General features: G+C 32.4%; 4 protein-coding genes across 8 annotated transcripts; 1 reads left to right on the top strand and 3 right to left on the bottom strand.

The window, feature by feature from the left end:
- Window positions 1-2,265: 2,265 nt before the first annotated feature.
- On the bottom strand, window positions 2,266-5,374 carry LOC117207561 (40S ribosomal protein S6-like). 2 transcript variants are annotated; one of them, XM_033447879.1, is made up of 5 exons: window positions 5,298-5,374; window positions 4,469-4,673; window positions 4,209-4,354; window positions 2,596-2,796; window positions 2,266-2,495 (listed from the first exon to the last, which is right to left on the bottom strand). In XM_033447879.1, the coding sequence occupies exons 1-5, from the start codon at window positions 5,301-5,303 to the stop codon at window positions 2,298-2,300; spliced, it is 756 nt and encodes a 251-aa protein (XP_033303770.1). In that variant the 5' UTR covers window positions 5,304-5,374; the 3' UTR covers window positions 2,266-2,297. The 2 variants fall into 2 exon arrangements, with proteins under 2 accessions (XP_033303770.1, XP_033303771.1); XM_033447880.1 differs by lacking the exon at window positions 5,298-5,374 and adding an exon at window positions 5,029-5,049.
- A 1,370-nt stretch (window positions 5,375-6,744) lies between these two features.
- LOC117207580 (40S ribosomal protein S6-like) lies at window positions 6,745-12,191 on the bottom strand. The gene is made up of 5 exons (XM_033447927.1): window positions 12,044-12,191; window positions 8,970-9,174; window positions 8,710-8,855; window positions 7,097-7,297; window positions 6,745-6,996 (listed from the first exon to the last, which is right to left on the bottom strand). Exons 1-5 carry the CDS (start codon window positions 12,047-12,049, stop codon window positions 6,799-6,801), a joined length of 756 nt encoding a protein of 251 aa, XP_033303818.1. The 5' UTR covers window positions 12,050-12,191; the 3' UTR covers window positions 6,745-6,798.
- Window positions 10,034-12,036, bottom strand: LOC117207579 (piggyBac transposable element-derived protein 4-like). Its single transcript, XM_033447925.1, has 3 exons — window positions 10,818-12,036; window positions 10,437-10,588; window positions 10,034-10,363 (listed from the first exon to the last, which is right to left on the bottom strand). Exons 1-2 carry the CDS (start codon window positions 11,598-11,600, stop codon window positions 10,544-10,546), a joined length of 828 nt encoding a protein of 275 aa, XP_033303816.1. The 5' UTR covers window positions 11,601-12,036; the 3' UTR covers window positions 10,034-10,363; window positions 10,437-10,543.
- Window positions 12,192-12,675: 484 nt separating the features above from the next.
- Window positions 12,676-17,547, top strand: LOC117207576 (importin-11). 4 transcript variants are annotated; one of them, XM_033447908.1, is made up of 18 exons: window positions 12,676-12,825; window positions 12,917-13,043; window positions 13,247-13,347; window positions 13,438-13,551; window positions 13,633-14,039; window positions 14,123-14,386; window positions 14,461-14,616; window positions 14,703-14,743; window positions 14,848-15,030; window positions 15,104-15,215; window positions 15,288-15,508; window positions 15,596-15,760; window positions 15,906-16,098; window positions 16,172-16,409; window positions 16,477-16,573; window positions 16,655-16,932; window positions 17,017-17,158; window positions 17,269-17,373. In XM_033447908.1, exons 2-18 carry the CDS (start codon window positions 12,921-12,923, stop codon window positions 17,371-17,373), a joined length of 2,940 nt encoding a protein of 979 aa, XP_033303799.1. In that variant the 5' UTR covers window positions 12,676-12,825; window positions 12,917-12,920. The 4 variants fall into 4 exon arrangements, with proteins under 4 accessions (XP_033303799.1, XP_033303801.1, XP_033303800.1 ...); XM_033447910.1 differs by lacking the exon at window positions 12,676-12,825 and having other exon boundaries at window positions 13,449-13,551; window positions 17,269-17,547; XM_033447909.1 differs by lacking the exon at window positions 12,676-12,825 and having other exon boundaries at window positions 12,921-13,043; window positions 17,032-17,158; window positions 17,269-17,547.
- The last annotated feature ends 86 nt before the right edge of the window (window positions 17,548-17,633 follow it).

The raw sequence follows: 17,633 nt of genomic DNA, 5'->3' as shown, positions 1-17,633 counted from the left end.
GCTCGCGACACTAGTGACAATGGCCTTAGGTTCGATAACGAATCCGCGGTCAACGGGATGATAGATGTACGTGCTCACATAATCTAAGTCTGACTCTTTGTTAATAAAACGCGTAATATTCGCTGATCGTAAGGCGTTACTCGTTTCGTTGATGAGATCGCAAGAGAGAGTGAGTTTGCGTGTCGATAATGCCACAGAGGAAAACTATATGGGGTGTGTCTAAAGACACGAGATCCTCGGATTGGTCGAGAAAAGCCTTCGTTCAGAAAGTAAGGGAAATTGACGTTGCTGCTAATTGGTCAATCTCCATATCGGTGGTTAGAAAAAGATGCTAGCCGCCCTCAAGGGAAAGTTGCTAGTGGGAGACGCCGTTCGTTGAAAAATAGGTCTCCCCTATCTTCCCGTAGTTGGGACAACGACTGTTTGTCTGTCTGAAGGACTTTAGTCAACTAAATCTTAAGATTTATAACGGGCCCTCAGGCTAGCTGAACATGTACTGCGGAGACGCATCGACATCTGGCAATCATCTTACTCGAAGAATAGGGTCTGCGTGTGGCGAGCCACGGGACAGAAATCGTTGGAATGTTTACTGTCGCGTGCCGCCACAAATATTTCTTTTAAAGAGAGCTATAGAATTACTCCATACCTTTGTTAGACAAAGCGTTCATCCCTTGACCACGGCTACGTTTGGCGACTGACTGTCGCTTCGAGCCCAAGCTCCTTATCACAAATCTCGAACAATTACAATCGGATCGAATAACTACAATTGTTTAATTACAGCTATAGAAGACTCTAGATTACAATGTTACGGGATTATCCAAAATTCCAAAGGCTCCGGTGTTCTTTCATCTCCGATAAATATGTCAGAGAAGCGTCAGGAATAGAGTTGTGGGCATTTGCTAGATCTCCATTGGAATGACCATCGCTGTGTTATAACGACGGCACGGCCTGATACTACGAGTATGAACACTACCGATTCGACAATCAACAGCGGCGATTAGGCACTCGCGACGCTAGTGATAATGGTCTTAGGTTTGATAACGAATCCACGGTCAACGGGAGGATAGATATACTTGCTCTAACTCAAACGTGTACTGATCGTAAGGCGCTACTCCCTTCCTCGATGAGGTCTCAATCAGGAATGAATCTTCGTCCCAACGACGCCACCGAGACAAACTCTGGTGGGGTGTCTAAGTACACAAGATCCTCGGATCGACGTCGCTGTCGATTGGTCGACTTTGGGACACAAGCTGCCTGTCCGTTTGCGAAAATCTTAATTGCCGGAAAAACCCAGGTTTTATAGCGGGTCCTCGGGCTAACTGGACTTGTGCTGTGTACGTGCCTCAACATCAGGTATTCATTGTCCGAAGGAACCATTGGCATGTTTTACTGTCAGATACCTCTATGGGTATTTCCTTTAATGAGGGTCATACTATCGCTCCATACCTTTGTTAGATGAAGCGCCCGTCCAGTTGACCGCGGCTACGTTCGGCGGCTGATGGACGCCTTGAGCCCAAATTTATTATCACCAATCGTCAACAAGTACTGTTTGTTCAACCAATCGCGGGGAGACGTAGTCGCTAGGAGAAACGTCAACGGGAGTCGTAAATTCCCGTTACGATTATAACAATCGACACCACGAATTGATCGATCCCCTGATTTCTCGCGCTATGTGTAGACTGCCGCGTTAGGCGTTAGTTTTTAGACTGACTGTCGCTCTTTTTCTAATACAGACGAAAAGTTCGATGTGGGTGTGCCCCTGTGCCTAAAGAACGCGGATTCGTTGTTTCCACTTTCGTTAGGAAAAGTGAGGGTAACGAACCGCGGTGTTGATTGGTAATGACCTGCCCTACTGCTCGAAGGGATGAGTAGGAAGTCTCCTACCATCGTGGTGGATAGATGACCGTATTCGTGAAGAAAACCCAGCTTGTTTTATTAGAGGGCTATTCGGATTTTCCTAATGGGCGCATACCCGCTTTCTCCGTGTTTTAAGTGCGCCTAATAAACCCAAGGACCTCTCTAAAAACCGACTGTGTTTCGAGAATATCTTTAAGCTTTAGAAATTCTTCCAGACAAACGGATTGAAGACACATGGCGAAACAATACAGGGAAGTGAAAGTTATAGTGGGTCCTTAGGTTTATTGAGGGTCGAAGTGACGTTACGCAGGCCGGTTGTTGTCCGGTCGCGCGGGCTGGCGTGCAGATGTTTTAGACGGCGTAACAATAGGTTTATATACAACATATTTATACACAATTTATTAGTCTCATATTGTATTAGATCGTATCATTGCAGTCTTTTACTTCTGAATGGTAGGTGCAGACTGATTGGATGATTTGGAATCTCGCATAGAAGCGCTACGTCTTCGCTTTAGTTCTTCTTGACGTCTATTCTTAGCTTCCTTTTGCCGTTGTGCTAACAGCTTCGCATACTCTGCTGCTTGTTGCTTGCGAGCCAAGCAACGCCTCCTCTTTAGAGCCAGTCTATGCCTCTTTCTCTATATAAACATATTTTTATTTTATCATAAACTCCTTACTTTTGGAAAATTTTAACTGAAACAAAACAACAATACAATATAAATACATATATGTACAAACCTGGAGTGTAAGTGGGGTAATAAGACGTTGAATTTTAGGGGCTTTCGACCGCTGTGGTTTGCCCTCTTTTTGAATTGGTCGTTTCACAACGAATCGACGGACATCATCTTCCTTGGATAAATTAAATAGCTTGCGAATTTTGCTCGCCCTCTTGGGTCCTAAACGGCGTGGGACTTCCTTGTCAGTTAAATCCGGGATATCCTGTAAGAATTTAATCAACTTATACATTAAATGCTTCTTAGCATTAAAAATGTTCTTTAACATGTTCACGTGGGCGCTGCTTTTTGTATTTCTCGCCGTGGGACAGCGCTCATATGGATTATTATTTGAAGGCCACATGCAGTTTATAGATAGCTATTATAAGAATGTCCCTTTGGTTGAAGAACATTTGCAGAAAAAAACATTTATTTGTGGTACTGTAAAAATAAACAAAAAATTTCTACCGCCACAGGCGATACAAAAACAAAAACGGGATCACATTGTGAGTTTTGAAAATCGTAGCAGAGTTAAATTTTTTAAATGGACTGACAAAAGACCAGTTTATATGTTTACTACTTCCAAGAATCACATGTGTACAATTATTCAAGGAAAAAATGATGAACTAAAGCCTGATGATTTTTTTTATAATAATACAAAAAAGGGTGATGACTTATCCTATCAAATGACATCGTACTATAGTTGTTTACGGAAAACCGTTAAATAGTACAAAAAAATTATTATACAATTAATGTGAGGGACTTGCCTCATAATTTTGTGGTACATATATCAAAGACGATGTAATAAAGATATTAATATTTTGCAATTTAGAGAAAAAAATTATTGTTCATCTTTGATCAATAATCACCACATTGCAGAAATGGCTATTGAAAAGCAAATACCTTCACAAAATGTTCACATTTTCTCCATTCACATAAAGGGTCTGTAAGAAAGCCAAGAAAAAGATGTAAGGAATGTTACAAATGTTTATATAAAAAAAACATTAGATTAGAGACTATGTCACGAAAAAAAACTAAAAAAGTAACGATATATTGCAATCGTTGTGAGAGCCAGCTAGCACTTTGTTTGAAATGCTTTTAAAAATTGCATAGAAATATATAAACAATTAAGTTAAGTTTATAATATTGAATTGCTGTGTTTACTATCGAATTTTTCTTTTATACGTTTATAATATTAAGATGAAATAAAATAAATCCTACTTCTTTTTTATTTAATAGGCGTTAAATTTCCGTTTAAATTTTCAAATATTTCAAATGGCGACTTTTTCTAGTTACTAAACGAACTACATTTTCAGTGGTACACACCATCTGATGGAACATCCAAATGTGGGTCAGGTGCACGCCGCCCGATGTGAAACTCGAGCGCGAGCCACCGGTGGTACGCGCCGGCGTGAACGTCTTAATAACTTAACTCACTGATCATTACAGCCATAGATATGTTGACTTTTAGTGTATCGCTTGTACACTGAGAAAAAGTGTAAATTATATAACACAGTCTCCCAAATCAACACGATAGTTAATCTTCCATGTTTACGATAGTATCGTAAGATAATAAGTCAATTCTAAGATACACCCTGAAACATGGATTATAGATAGAAAGTACAGTCAAATTAATACCTTTTCTCCTTTTTTGACAATGACAAGAGCGAGTACTGAAAGGTTGGAATCAACGATGCATCCACGGACAGATTTACGTTTGCGCTCACCATCACGTCTAGGTCTGTAGCATGAATGTCCTTTTGAGAGCAGTAAACGTACGCGCCCTAGATACAGGAATTTTTAAAAAATTAAAATCAATGCATTGTACCAAATCTATAAAATTCATAAACACATGAAGTTGTTACAAACGAAATTAAAATAGAAAATGCTTGTGTTACCATTAGTCAGAACACCCTGTTTCATAGGAAATCCTTGTTTATCATTGCCACCTGAGATACGAACGACATATCCTTTCCATTCGTTACCAAGAGCATCAGCCTCTACTTCTGCGCCCATACGCTTTTCATAAAAAATTCTCAGCTTATGCTCATCAGAGATTTCAAACAGTTTCTGACATCCTGTTGCAGGATATGATACGTTCAACTAGAAAACACATAAATATCATACAGAATATGCAAAGATTTAACAGCCTTTGTCAGTTTATTCAATGTACATAATCAAATAAAAAATGTTCTATATACATAGCTGCATAAAGCTTTATTAAAAAGTTAGAACAAAAATTCAAATTACAAGGGGAATTGTAAGAAACTCGTGATTACTATGCTATAAAATAACAGTAGATATATCACTTTGTAATAAGACTTCAATTGACTTATATTTATAAAGCATATTTTCCTTGATAATAGCCATAAAATATATTCGCAAAGGTCGGCCGTTTATACTTGTACAGTGACATATAAGTTAAACGTCTAAGACATTTTAATGAGGTTATGCTTGCTTTCATAGTATAATAATGAAAATTGTAAATTGTAATGCTCTGAAGAAAATTTAAGTTATTCCTCGTTAGAATATGACTTGCTTAATGTTGTTTATAATGTCAAAGTTAAATAAAATGAGTCATATTTCAAAATTGGTTAAGTATACAGATAAACGAATGTTTCATAAATTATATATATCTAAAATTATTTATAGCATTTCAATAGATAAATTTTTATAGTAACTGTTTGTAATATTTGTTAGATTCTGAAATTATTACTGGATGTGTACCTTCATTTCGATAAGTATGAAACAGCACTGCGAGCTACAAACAGAAAGATGGGATGTTGCATTAACGGACACTGCGTGCGTACTGTGAGTGCGTTAACCGGATATCCGGTTTAAGTCCAATGAAATATTAAAGTGAAAATAACAATAAACAAACTCTGTACAAATCTGTAAACAAATCATATTAATATTTATGTTTATATAGTAATTATTTAAAACTTAATTTTTTAATGTTAAATTAGTTCATCAACAAATTATATTTCTCTAACAGACAGATGTGATGAAAATTAATAACATTTTTTTCAAATATTTAAAACCACTAATGTGTACGTACATTACATAGAAAATATATAAATACAAGAAAAAACGTTATTGTTTCTTTATTTTTAAAAGATAAGTAAATATCCAAATATTTTATCAAAAGTATTATTTATATTGTTGTCTATTAGAAAGAACTAGGTTTTTAGTTCTGGGATAGTTCTTTGGAAAAGTTGGAATTTTTGCTTGAGTACATGAGTAAATAACATTATTATAATAGATTGATCGTATATGACGATATATGAATAATGGATAAATAAATCGAGAGTAGAATCGCGTTTTACGCGTAATAAGCTGGTTTACACTATGGCAATAACTGACATTTTGTAGAAAGAGAAAGAATAGCGATAAGTTGTTTTTATTAATGTATTTTCAGTCCTATTCATACATATGATTATAATATAATGATTAAATCATTATTTTGTAGTTCATTAAAATTTTAAATTATATCATCAACAATATTTACAGTAAATAGGGAAATTAAAAATTAAATTCATAATAGACTTTTCATTGATCAATCAATGATAACATCAACAAAATTGTTACTTAGTGTACAAATAATGAGGTTATGTAGATTATGCTTATATATAGTGTCTATCCAACGAGACGAGGCAGTAAACGTAAACATTATTTGACTGCTACAGATTATACATACTTTATCTACAATCTACATATGTATCTCTGTATATATTATTCGCAATTGCAGAGTTAGGTTCATTATAGAATATCAAATAGGATATGGAATATATTGTGACGTCTTTATATAAAAAATGTATGTGAAATTAAAACAAAAAGTATCAGACAAAAGATTATTTTGCTGTAAACATGGAGTAAAAAATTCTACCGAATTTAATAAATTTAGGATCTGCTAGAACTAAACTTTAGTACAATGTTAAGAAATTAAATTTGATATTCGTCTTAAAATAGGAGTACTATTAAAATTACCGTTGATGTTGCTAAACACTATAACTCGGCCTAGATCACTTCAGAATCTTTAAAAATTATTAATTAATTAAAATGATAAGCCTCTACCTAGGTATATGCTGTATAAATTTAAATGAGTATAATAGTGAGTAAATGAATATTACGAATATGGAACATATAAGTGAGGTCAACAAAGTATTCCAACATATTTATACACAATTTATTAGTTTCATATTGTATTAGATCGTATCATTGCAGTCTTTTACTTCTGAATGGTAGGTGCAGACTGATTGGATGATTTGGAATCTCGCATAGAAGCGCTACGTCTTCGCTTTAGTTCTTCTTGACGTCTATTCTTAGCTTCCTTTTGCCGTTGTGCTAACAGCTTCGCATACTCTGCTGCTTGTTGCTTGCGAGCCAAGCAACGCCTCCTCTTTAGAGCCAGTCTATGCCTCTTTCTCTATATAAACATATTTTTATTTTATCATAAACTCCTTACTTTTGGAAAATTTTAACTGAAACAAAACAACAATACAATATAAATACATATATGTACAAACCTGGAGTGTAAGTGGGGTAATAAGACGTTGAATTTTAGGGGCTTTCGACCGCTGTGGTTTGCCCTCTTTTTGAATTGGTCGTTTCACAACGAATCGACGGACATCATCTTCCTTGGATAAATTAAATAGCTTGCGAATTTTGCTCGCCCTCTTGGGTCCTAAACGGCGTGGGACTTCCTTGTCAGTTAAATCTGGGATATCCTGTAAGAATTTAATCAACTTATACATTAAATGCTTCTTAGCATTAAAAATGTTCTTTAACATGTTCACGTGGGCGCTGCTTTTTGTATTTCTCGCCGTGGGACAGCGCTCATATGGATTATTATTTGAAGGCCACATGCAGTTTATAGATAGCTATTATAAGAATGTCCCTTTGGTTGAAGAACATTTGCAGAAAAAAACATTTATTTGTGGTACTGTAAAAATAAACAAAAAATTTCTACCGCCACAGGCGATACAAAAACAAAAACGGGATCACATTGTGAGTTTTGAAAATCGTAGTAGAGTTAAATTTTTTAAATGGACTGACAAAAGACCAGTTTATATGTTTACTACTTCCAAGAATCACATGTGTACAATTATTCAAGGAAAAAATGATGAACTAAAGCCTGATGATTTTTTTTATAATAATACAAAAAAGGGTGATGACTTATCCTATCAAATGACATCGTACTATAGTTGTTTACGGAAAACCGTTAAATAGTACAAAAAAATTATTATACAATTAATGTGAGGGACTTGCCTCATAATTTTGTGGTACATATATCAAAGACGATGTAATAAAGATATTAATATTTTGCAATTTAGAGAAAAAAATTATTGTTCATCTTTGATCAATAATCACCACATTGCAGAAATGGCTATTGAAAAGCAAATACCTTCACAAAATGTTCACATTTTCTCCATTCACATAAAGGGTCTGTAAGAAAGCCAAGAAAAAGATGTAAGGAATGTTACAAATGTTTATATAAAAAAAACATTAGATTAGAGACTATGTCACGAAAAAAAACTAAAAAAGTAACGATATATTGCAATCGTTGTGAGAGCCAGCTAGCACTTTGTTTGAAATGCTTTTAAAAATTGCATAGAAATATATAAACAATTAAGTTAAGTTTATAATATTGAATTGCTGTGTTTACTATCGAATTTTTCTTTTATACGTTTATAATATTAAGATGAAATAAAATAAATCCTACTTCTTTTTTATTTAATAGGCGTTAAATTTCCGTTTAAATTTTCAAATATTTCAAATGGCGACTTTTTCTAGTTACTAAACGAACTACATTTTCAGTGGTACACACCATCTGATGGAACATCCAAATGTGGGTCAGGTGCACGCCGCCCGATGTGAAACTCGAGCGCGAGCCACCGGTGGTACGCGCCGGCGTGAACGTCTTAATAACTTAACTCACTGATCATTACAGCCATAGATATGTTGACTTTTAGTGTATCGCTTGTACACTGAGAAAAAGTGTAAATTATATAACACAGTCTCCCAAATCAACACGATAGTTAATCTTCCATGTTTACGATAGTATCGTAAGATAATAAGTCAATTCTAAGATACACCCTGAAACATGGATTATAGATAGAAAGTACAGTCAAATTAATACCTTTTCTCCTTTTTTGACAATGACAAGAGCGAGTACTGAAAGGTTGGAATCAACGATGCATCCACGGACAGATTTACGTTTGCGCTCACCATCACGTCTAGGTCTGTAGCATGAATGTCCTTTTGAGAGCAGTAAACGTACGCGCCCTAGATACAGGAATTTTTAAAAAATTAAAATCAATGCATTGTACCAAATCTATAAAATTCATAAACACATGAAGTTGTTACAAACGAAATTAAAATAGAAAATGCTTGTGTTACCATTAGTCAGAACACCCTGTTTCATAGGAAATCCTTGTTTATCATTGCCACCTGAGATACGAACGACATATCCTTTCCATTCGTTACCAAGAGCATCAGCCTCTACTTCTGCGCCCATACGCTTTTCATAAAAAATTCTCAGCTTATGCTCATCAGAGATTTCAAACAGTTTCTGACATCCTGTTGCAGGATATGATACGTTCAACTAGAAAACACATAAATATCATACAGAATATGCAAAGATTTAACAGCCTTTGTCAGTTTATTCAATGTACATAATCAAATAAAAAATGTTCTATATACATAGCTGCATAAAGCTTTATTAAAAAGTTAGAACAAAAATTCAAATTACAAGGGGAATTGTAAGAAACTCGTGATTACTATGCTATAAAATAACAGTAGATATATCACTTTGTAATAAGACTTCAATTGACTTATATTTATAAAGCATATTTTCCTTGATAATAGCCATAAAATATATTCGCAAAGGTCGGCCGTTTATACTTGTACAGTGACATATAAGTTAAACGTCTAAGACATTTTAATGAGGTTATGCTTGCTTTCATAGTATAATAATGAAAATTGTAAATTTTAATGTTTCATATGAAGAAAATTTAGCTTCTTGCCTTATGATTTAAGTTCCAATAGTGCGTGCCATAAGCAACAACAAGGTTGGTCAAATGTCGAACCATTTCACGATCTGACTGAGTGTTCGAAATTGTGCAAATGGTTCATGTCTTTTTGTAAATGCGTGTGTAAGGCACAATTAATTTTATTTTGCAGGATGTTTGATAAATAAATACTACCAACTGATCATTGGACATGCAAGATTTATTATCTTGAAGTCAATAATAAATCAATAACATTTTTATTACAATTCCTAAAGAAACATATATTTTAAATTATGAATGTCTTAATAAAATTTATAAAAATTTAATAATCTTCAGTTGTGTGGTATCTTTCAAAGCATATTGGTACATGTAATGCAACTTTACATCTTTTGCATTCCCACGTTGTTTCACTACGTTTTTTATGTTTTGTGCAAACTTTACAGGCTCTTGATGGCTTTGATTTCGATGGTGTTGGATCTATATGCTTGGGAAAATGACCCCAATGTTTCCCGTGCAATCTCTCTGGTAAATCTCCATTCGATAATCGTCCTTTTCGTTTATACTCTGGTAATGGTATATTTTTTAGTAATGATTGGGCTATTTCAATTCTATATTCAGCATAAGTCTGTTTTTTGTTAGTATCTATTTTGTTGAATAAAATGTACGAGTTAAACAGAGCAATATCAAAGAGGTAAAAGAAAACTTTTCGGTATCCTTTCATACATTTCCTCATCACAGGGAAGCACGCTAGCATTCGGTCTTGCCGGTCAATTCCAATCATTCCTTTATTGTACTCAATGACACATCTTGGTTTTGAAGTACAATTGAATTGATTTTTTTCTGCTTCAGTCATTTCTGCTGTTTCGTGTTTTGAAGAAAGAATATAAATGTCTCGTATATCCTTCCATTTTAATGCCAGTATTCCATTGCAGCTTCTTATTATATATTCACCCTTTTTTAATTTTACTTTACAAAAATCTTTTGGCATATTATTTCTGTTCGAGTGCACTGTTCCAACAACATTAGTTTTACTGCTAATTAAAGTTTTAAACAGTTTTGGAGAACAATTGTTTAAATATAAAGTATGTCCTTTATGTAATATTGACTGTGATAGCTCCTTGACAATACTTTCAGATGCACTGTCACCAGAATTTATTTTATCACTACCAGTATATATTTTAAGATCATAGCAATAACCTGATTTTGACTCACATAATTTATAAAATTTTATACCAAACCCTTCTGACGGATTAAATTGTTTGTAGGATAAGTGTCCCTTATATTTCATCAATGATTCATCGATAGTAATGTTCTCTTGCATTGTATATACTTCTTTAAATCTTTGATTAAAAAAATTTATTACAGGTTTTATTTTACATAATTTATCTGTATTGTTAACTGAATTGTTATCTGAAAAATGCAAACATCTAGTTATTTGCAAAAATCTTTTGAATGGCATTGTTTTTCTGAAAATTGGAGTTTCTATAACTGCTTTCTTAGACCAATTCATTTGAATTGTTGGTTTTTTAACTTCAGCCATTATTATACATAGTGCAAAATATATTTTGATTTCACCACTGTCTACGGGAAACCAAGTTTTATCTATTTTTAGTCTTTTATTTTCATTGTTCATTATTTGGTTTGCGTATTGATTCGTCTCTGTGACAATATTTTCCCAAAATATATTATCAAATATTATATTAAAAAAATCTAATTCTTTTTTGTTTTCACCTAACTGACTCAAAATTGCCACTTTTATGCCAGGAATCTCTGTATAGTTCCAGATTTTTGGATCATTAGTTTCTTCTTTCCAAATCCATAGCTCTGATTGTTGATGATTACTGTGGTCTTCATCGTCGGTATCATCTTCAATAATCAGTCGCTTACAACGTTTTCGTACAGGAAGTGAAATATCACTACTGTCACTATCACTATTTAAAGTATCTATCAAATCACTTTTTGCAATGCTAGCTGAATTTTCAATGTCCTCAACAACGCTTAATATTCTTTTTGAAGACATTTTTGAGGGTACCTTTCTAATATTTTTCAAGAAAATATATCTGCATGTCCGAATGCGGCCAAGAAAATTAGTAAGTATTTGTCGCGTGTAGCCCGAAGAACGTACCACGTCTCTCACACGTATTATTTACTTTTGGTCCGAATGACTTACCATGTCTCTCACACGTATTATTTATATTTGGCCTGATCGACGTACCATGTCTCTCACACGATATCGTAGGATAAGGGATTAAGTATTCTACATTTGGATATGACTTGCTTGATGCTATTTATGTTGAAGATAAATAAAATAAGTCATATTTTAAAATTGGTTAAGTATACAGATAAACGAATGTTTCATAAATTATATATATCTAAAATTATTTATAGCATTTCAATATATAAATTTTTATAGTAACTGTTTGTAATATTTGTTAGATTTTGAAATTATTATTGGATACGTACTTTCATTGTGACAAGTATCAAGCAATGCAGCGAGCTATAAACAGAAAGACCATATATCGCACAAGCGGACACTGACTGCGTAGTAGAGTGCGTACACCGGATATCCGGTTTAAGTCCAATGAAATTTTAAAGTGAAAATAGCAATAAACAAACTCCTTATAAATCTGTAAACAAATCATATTAATATTTATGTTTTCATAGAAAATATAACTTAAATTTTTAGTAGTAAATTAATTCACCAACGAATTACATTTCTCTGATAAACAGATATGAAGAAAATTAATAACATTTCTTTCAAATATTTAAAATCACTAATGTGTATGTAGATATTTTATTATATAGAAAATATGTAAATGCAAGAAGAAACATTATTGTTTCTTTATCTTTAGAAGATAAGTAAATATTGAAACATATTCTATCAAAAGTATTATTTATACTGTTGTCTATTAGAAAGAACTAGTTTTTAGTTCTGGGATAGTTCTTTGCAAAAATTGGAATTTTTGCTTAAGTACATGAATAAATAACATTATCATAATAGGTTGATCATATCTTATGACGATATATGAATAATGGATAAGTAAATCTAGATTAGAATCGAGTTTTATGTGTAATAAGGTGGTTTACACTATAACAATAACTGTCATTTTGTAGAAAGAGACGAGAGCAGGAGGGGGGCAGCGTTCTGAAATGCCGACTTGCGGGCGTGTGTGACATTTTGATGTAGAGTGTCTTTGATGATTTTCGTCATGTATTGATTTAATACATAGATATTTCCGAAAAAAGTTAAGTTTAGTTGATCTTTTCAGAGGAAAACAAATAATAATGAGCTATTTGAATTTAATGTAAAACATTGAATATATTAATTTTTTGTAGGAAGATGGATGTCGCAGTGATAGAAGTCCTTCAACAAGCGGGTAGTCAGGATCCCACTATTTTGAAACCAGCTGAACAAACTCTAAAACAATGGGAAACTGAAAGGGGATTCTACACTGCGTTATATGTAAGTTGCATAAATAAATGTAAAATAAATTTGATTAGATTGTAAGGAGGCAAAAATTTATTCTTGATCATTTTTATTTTAACTAGCATATATAAGCATATACTATTTGCTTATGTATGTAAGATTATTTTAGGTTATTTATTTTCATTACTAACGAAAGTCTAATTATTATATTGTAAGTAAAATATTAATAATTATTTCAGAATGTGTTTTCTAATCATTCCTTGAGTATCAATATTAGATGGATGGCTATTTTATGTTTCAAAAATGGTGTTGATAAATATTGGAGAAAGAATGCTCCAAAGTAAGTATTATTTAACGCAATCAAATTTGACTAATAGTATTAACATCTTAATGTAAATTAATAATTAAATAACATGCATTATTACTACAGTGGAATTGCAGATGACGAAAAGGAATTTCTTAGACTACGTTTAATAATAAACTTTGAAGAACCTGTAAATCAGTTAGCTATCCAATTGGCAGCTCTTATTGCTAAAATTGCAAGGTAATTGATATTGATTAAATAATTTGTGTTTATTTTTCTCTCTGATTCATAAAATAAGTTAAACGAAATAATGTTGTGCAGATATGATTGGCCTAGAGAATGGCGCTCATTAATTCCAACCTTATTGGATGTTATAAGAGGACAAAATCCTTTGGCCCAGCATCGGGCACTGTTAATATTACATCATGTTGTTAAGTGTTTAGCCTCTAAACGTTTAGTTCCTGACAGACGACTCTTCCAAGAATTAACCAGTAGTGTGTTCAGTTTTATTCTGAATGTGTGGAATACTTACACAGAATCTTTTCTTATAATGGCATCAAATGGAGCAGACACAAATCAGATACAGGAAGCTTTGGAAAAAGCATTGCTTCTATTGAGAATTCTTAGAACACTTATTGTAAATGGGTTTAATAAGCCTTCAGAATCCCATGATGCTATGTCATTCTTAGAAATTGTTTTTGAACGTGCAAGAACTTGTCTTGAATGTCGTTAGTATATTTCTCCTCTGATACTATCCTTAATATCAGTTATATATTTGTCTCTTTTAATAATGATTTTTATATAATTTTAGGAAAAACATTAATTTCAAGAGGTATACAGATGGAAGTATGCGATAAATTTATAATTCATTTAACTAAAGTATTAATAGGAGTATTAGAAATGCATCCATTTTGTTATGTAGAACTAATACCAACATCATTAGAATTTTCTGTTTTTTATTGTTTTACTGAAGCTGGTCAAGCCCTAGCTTTTGAAAGATTTGTTATACAGTGTTTAAATTTAATGAAAGGCATTTTATTATCTACATACTATAAACCAGCTAAAGTTCTTAAAGGTATATATGATGGATAATGGTATTTTGTAAATTTATGGGTGTGATTTATTAAGCTTGAAAATTTGTTAATACAGATACGAAAAATCCGTTAACGTTGAGAGCAAATCAATTGAGACAAGAATTTTTTACACCTGAAACATTAGCAGAAATTTGTTCAAGGCTCGTAACACATTATTTTCTTCTAACACCTGCTGAATTGGAATTATGGGATACAGATCCAGAAAGTTTTGGTAAATATTTGTATACATACATACATATATGAATATATATATATGTACATACAATGTTTTATATTTTTTATTTATACTGTTTTCAGTTGTCGATGATGGCGGTGAATCATGGAAATATAGTTTAAGGGTAAATATTGTATAGCCGACTATTTACAAATATTTATAAATGAATTATAATTGTAAAATTATACATTTTTATTTACTTTATAATTAATATTTTATTTTCTTTAGCCTTGTACGGAGTGTCTGTTTGTAGTAATTTTCCATCATTTTGGAGAAGTTCTTGTACCAGTTTTAGTTGAATTAATGCAAAGACATCATCAACCAGTTGACCCGAATAATTTGCATGCTATTCTAGTAAAAGATGCAGTATATAATGCAGTTGGTTTGGCTGCATTTGATTTATATGACGAGGTGAGAACAAAATATCACAAAAAAATCAGTGTAAATAGTCAGTCATCCAATTTATCATGCTTCTATTTATTAGGTAAATTTTGATCAATGGTTTTCAACTACCTTAAAAGAAGAGTTGAAAATTCGAAGTAACAATTATAGAATTATTAGAAGACGAGTATGTTGGCTTATTGGGCGCTGGACAAGTAAGTAAAGTGCAGCTTTTTAAACAAGTAGGATTTATTATGTAATAATTTTGTATCGTAACAAAATTGCAGCTGTTAAGTTAAGTACAGAGTTAAGACCAGAATTATACAAACTTATGGTTGAAGTTTTGAGTCCTGAAGAAGATCTGGGTGTTCGTTTAGCAGCAAGCGATGCTTTAAAACTTGCGATAGATGATTTTCAATTTAATCCGGAAGAATTCTCGCCATATTTAGAACCAGCATTCTCTTTATTATTTTCGCTCCTAAAAGAAGTAAAAGAATGTGATACCAAGGTATATATATATACATATATATACTGTTATATGTTACTTTCAAAATATTGTTGTAGTTCACAAAAACATATTTTAAATAATTTTCAGATGTATGTATTATACGTATTATCATTTATGATTGAACGTGCTGGTAGTGAAATAAACCCACTTGTTGGAGCCCTCAGTTCATATTTGCCAGCACTTTGGCAAGAATGTGAAGAACATAATATGTTAAGATGTGCTATAATTTCAACACTTGTACATCTGGAAAAGGTACATTTTTCTTTATATTGTTTAATGAATTGAACTATATTAATATAAATCAAATTATTGACCTTGATATTGATAAATCAAATATATAACTCAATGATTTTATTGAAAATTTTAAATAATAGATAACATTTGAATTATTTTTTAGGCTTTAGGTTCTGAAAGCGTCCTTATAGAACCACTAGTAGTAGGTGTTATTGCATTAAGTTGTGACGTCAATCAAAATTGTCACGTTTATTTGTTAGAAGATGGCTTGCAATTATGGTTAGCTTTACTGCAAAATGCAGCTGCGCCAACATTAGCTATAATGGAACTGGCTAAAAATTTGCCTGCTGTATTAGGTTAGTAAATAATTCTATTTGATAATGATTCTTATAAGCATCCAGAAAACTTGATGCTCTTTATATTTTTCAGAAAAATCATTTGAACATTTAAAATTATGTTTGTATATAGTTCAAGCATATGTAATATTAAGTCCCCAAGAATTTTTAAGTCAAAGAGGAGCGATTATAATCGAAACACTTAGGTCACTTTTAGGAGATTTGAACTCGGAAGGAGTTGTAATGATAATGACAGTGTTTGAACTATGTTTATGTGCTTCACCTCGGCAAGGTGCAGAACTTATTAAACCTGTTTTAATAACTATATTTGAGTGAGTATAGTTGCTTCAGTATGTTATATCAAGTTATACACATTAATATTTATTTGAATTTTGATAGAAATATGTATAAGGAAGAAGAAGTTACGATGACGATGACTATGTATTTATCTATCGTGGCAAGAGTTTTATGGTTTTACAAAGATATTTTTATACAGGTATTAACATTTCATATATTGTATTTATGTATTTGTCAATTTGTTAATATAATTTGTGTAAGCATTAAAATAATCGTTTAGGTAATAAGCGAATTAACCAGAAAAATGGGTGGAAACGAAGTTAGAGAAGAAGTTGTATTGGGAGAAATAATACGTATATGGGTTAATCGAATGCCATATATTCCTCTACTAGAAAGACGTAAATTATTAGCTCTTGCACTTTGTTCACTTCTTGGACCTGATAGTCCTCCCTGCGTTCTTCATTATTTTCCACTAATAATATCTAATATCGTCGGAACTCTCAATGACATCACCAAACTTGACGACATAAGATGCGAAAATATTGGATATGCCATTGAGTACGTAGAAATTATTCGTACAATACATATAATTGCAATAAAAAATCATACTGCTATAAAAGTTAGCATTTTTACTTATTTTAGATCTTTGTCAATTAGTGGGCAGTCTAGTCCATCTCAGCATGATGATGAAGAATATGGAAATAAACACGAACAGCGAAAAAGGAGACTTGATTTTAGTGATCCTTTGCCTAGTATATCTTTGAAAGATACATTACAAAATCAGGTAAAGAGATAGTTCACTTTTAGTTACAATTATGTACCTATTATATGCTAGAAACCTCCTAATTCAATTATGTATTTGTTATATATTAAAAATCTTTGTTTTTATTTCAGTTACTTACTTTACGCAGATTAATTGGAGATAACCAGTTCAATCAATTGATGTTAACCCTTCATCCAGAAATTGATAAAGAACTTAAACTTTACGTATCTTTATGAAAAAGGAGAAAGTCTAATTGAAAGAGAAGAAAAACAAAATATTATGTTAAACGCCCACTACGTGTAAAAAAAGCTTTACGGCGCTTTATTATAAAACGGCACTATTTTATTGTATTATATTAGCTGTTTCACTGTACTAATAATGTTGATAATAAAAGACTTGACATTTCAAAATTCTATCTTATTCATTTGTTTAAAGTATATATATATATATATAAGTTCTAATAATTGAAGTGTTCCCGCAATAAGGTAATGCCATA

Source organism: Bombus bifarius, unplaced genomic scaffold (genome assembly GCF_011952205.1).
Source record: "Bombus bifarius isolate JDL3187 unplaced genomic scaffold, Bbif_JDL3187 scf7180000008038, whole genome shotgun sequence".
NCBI lineage: Eukaryota > Metazoa > Arthropoda > Insecta > Hymenoptera > Apidae > Bombus > Bombus bifarius.
The sequence above is the reverse complement of the archived record's forward strand: the minus strand, read 5'-3'. Positions and strand labels throughout refer to the sequence as shown.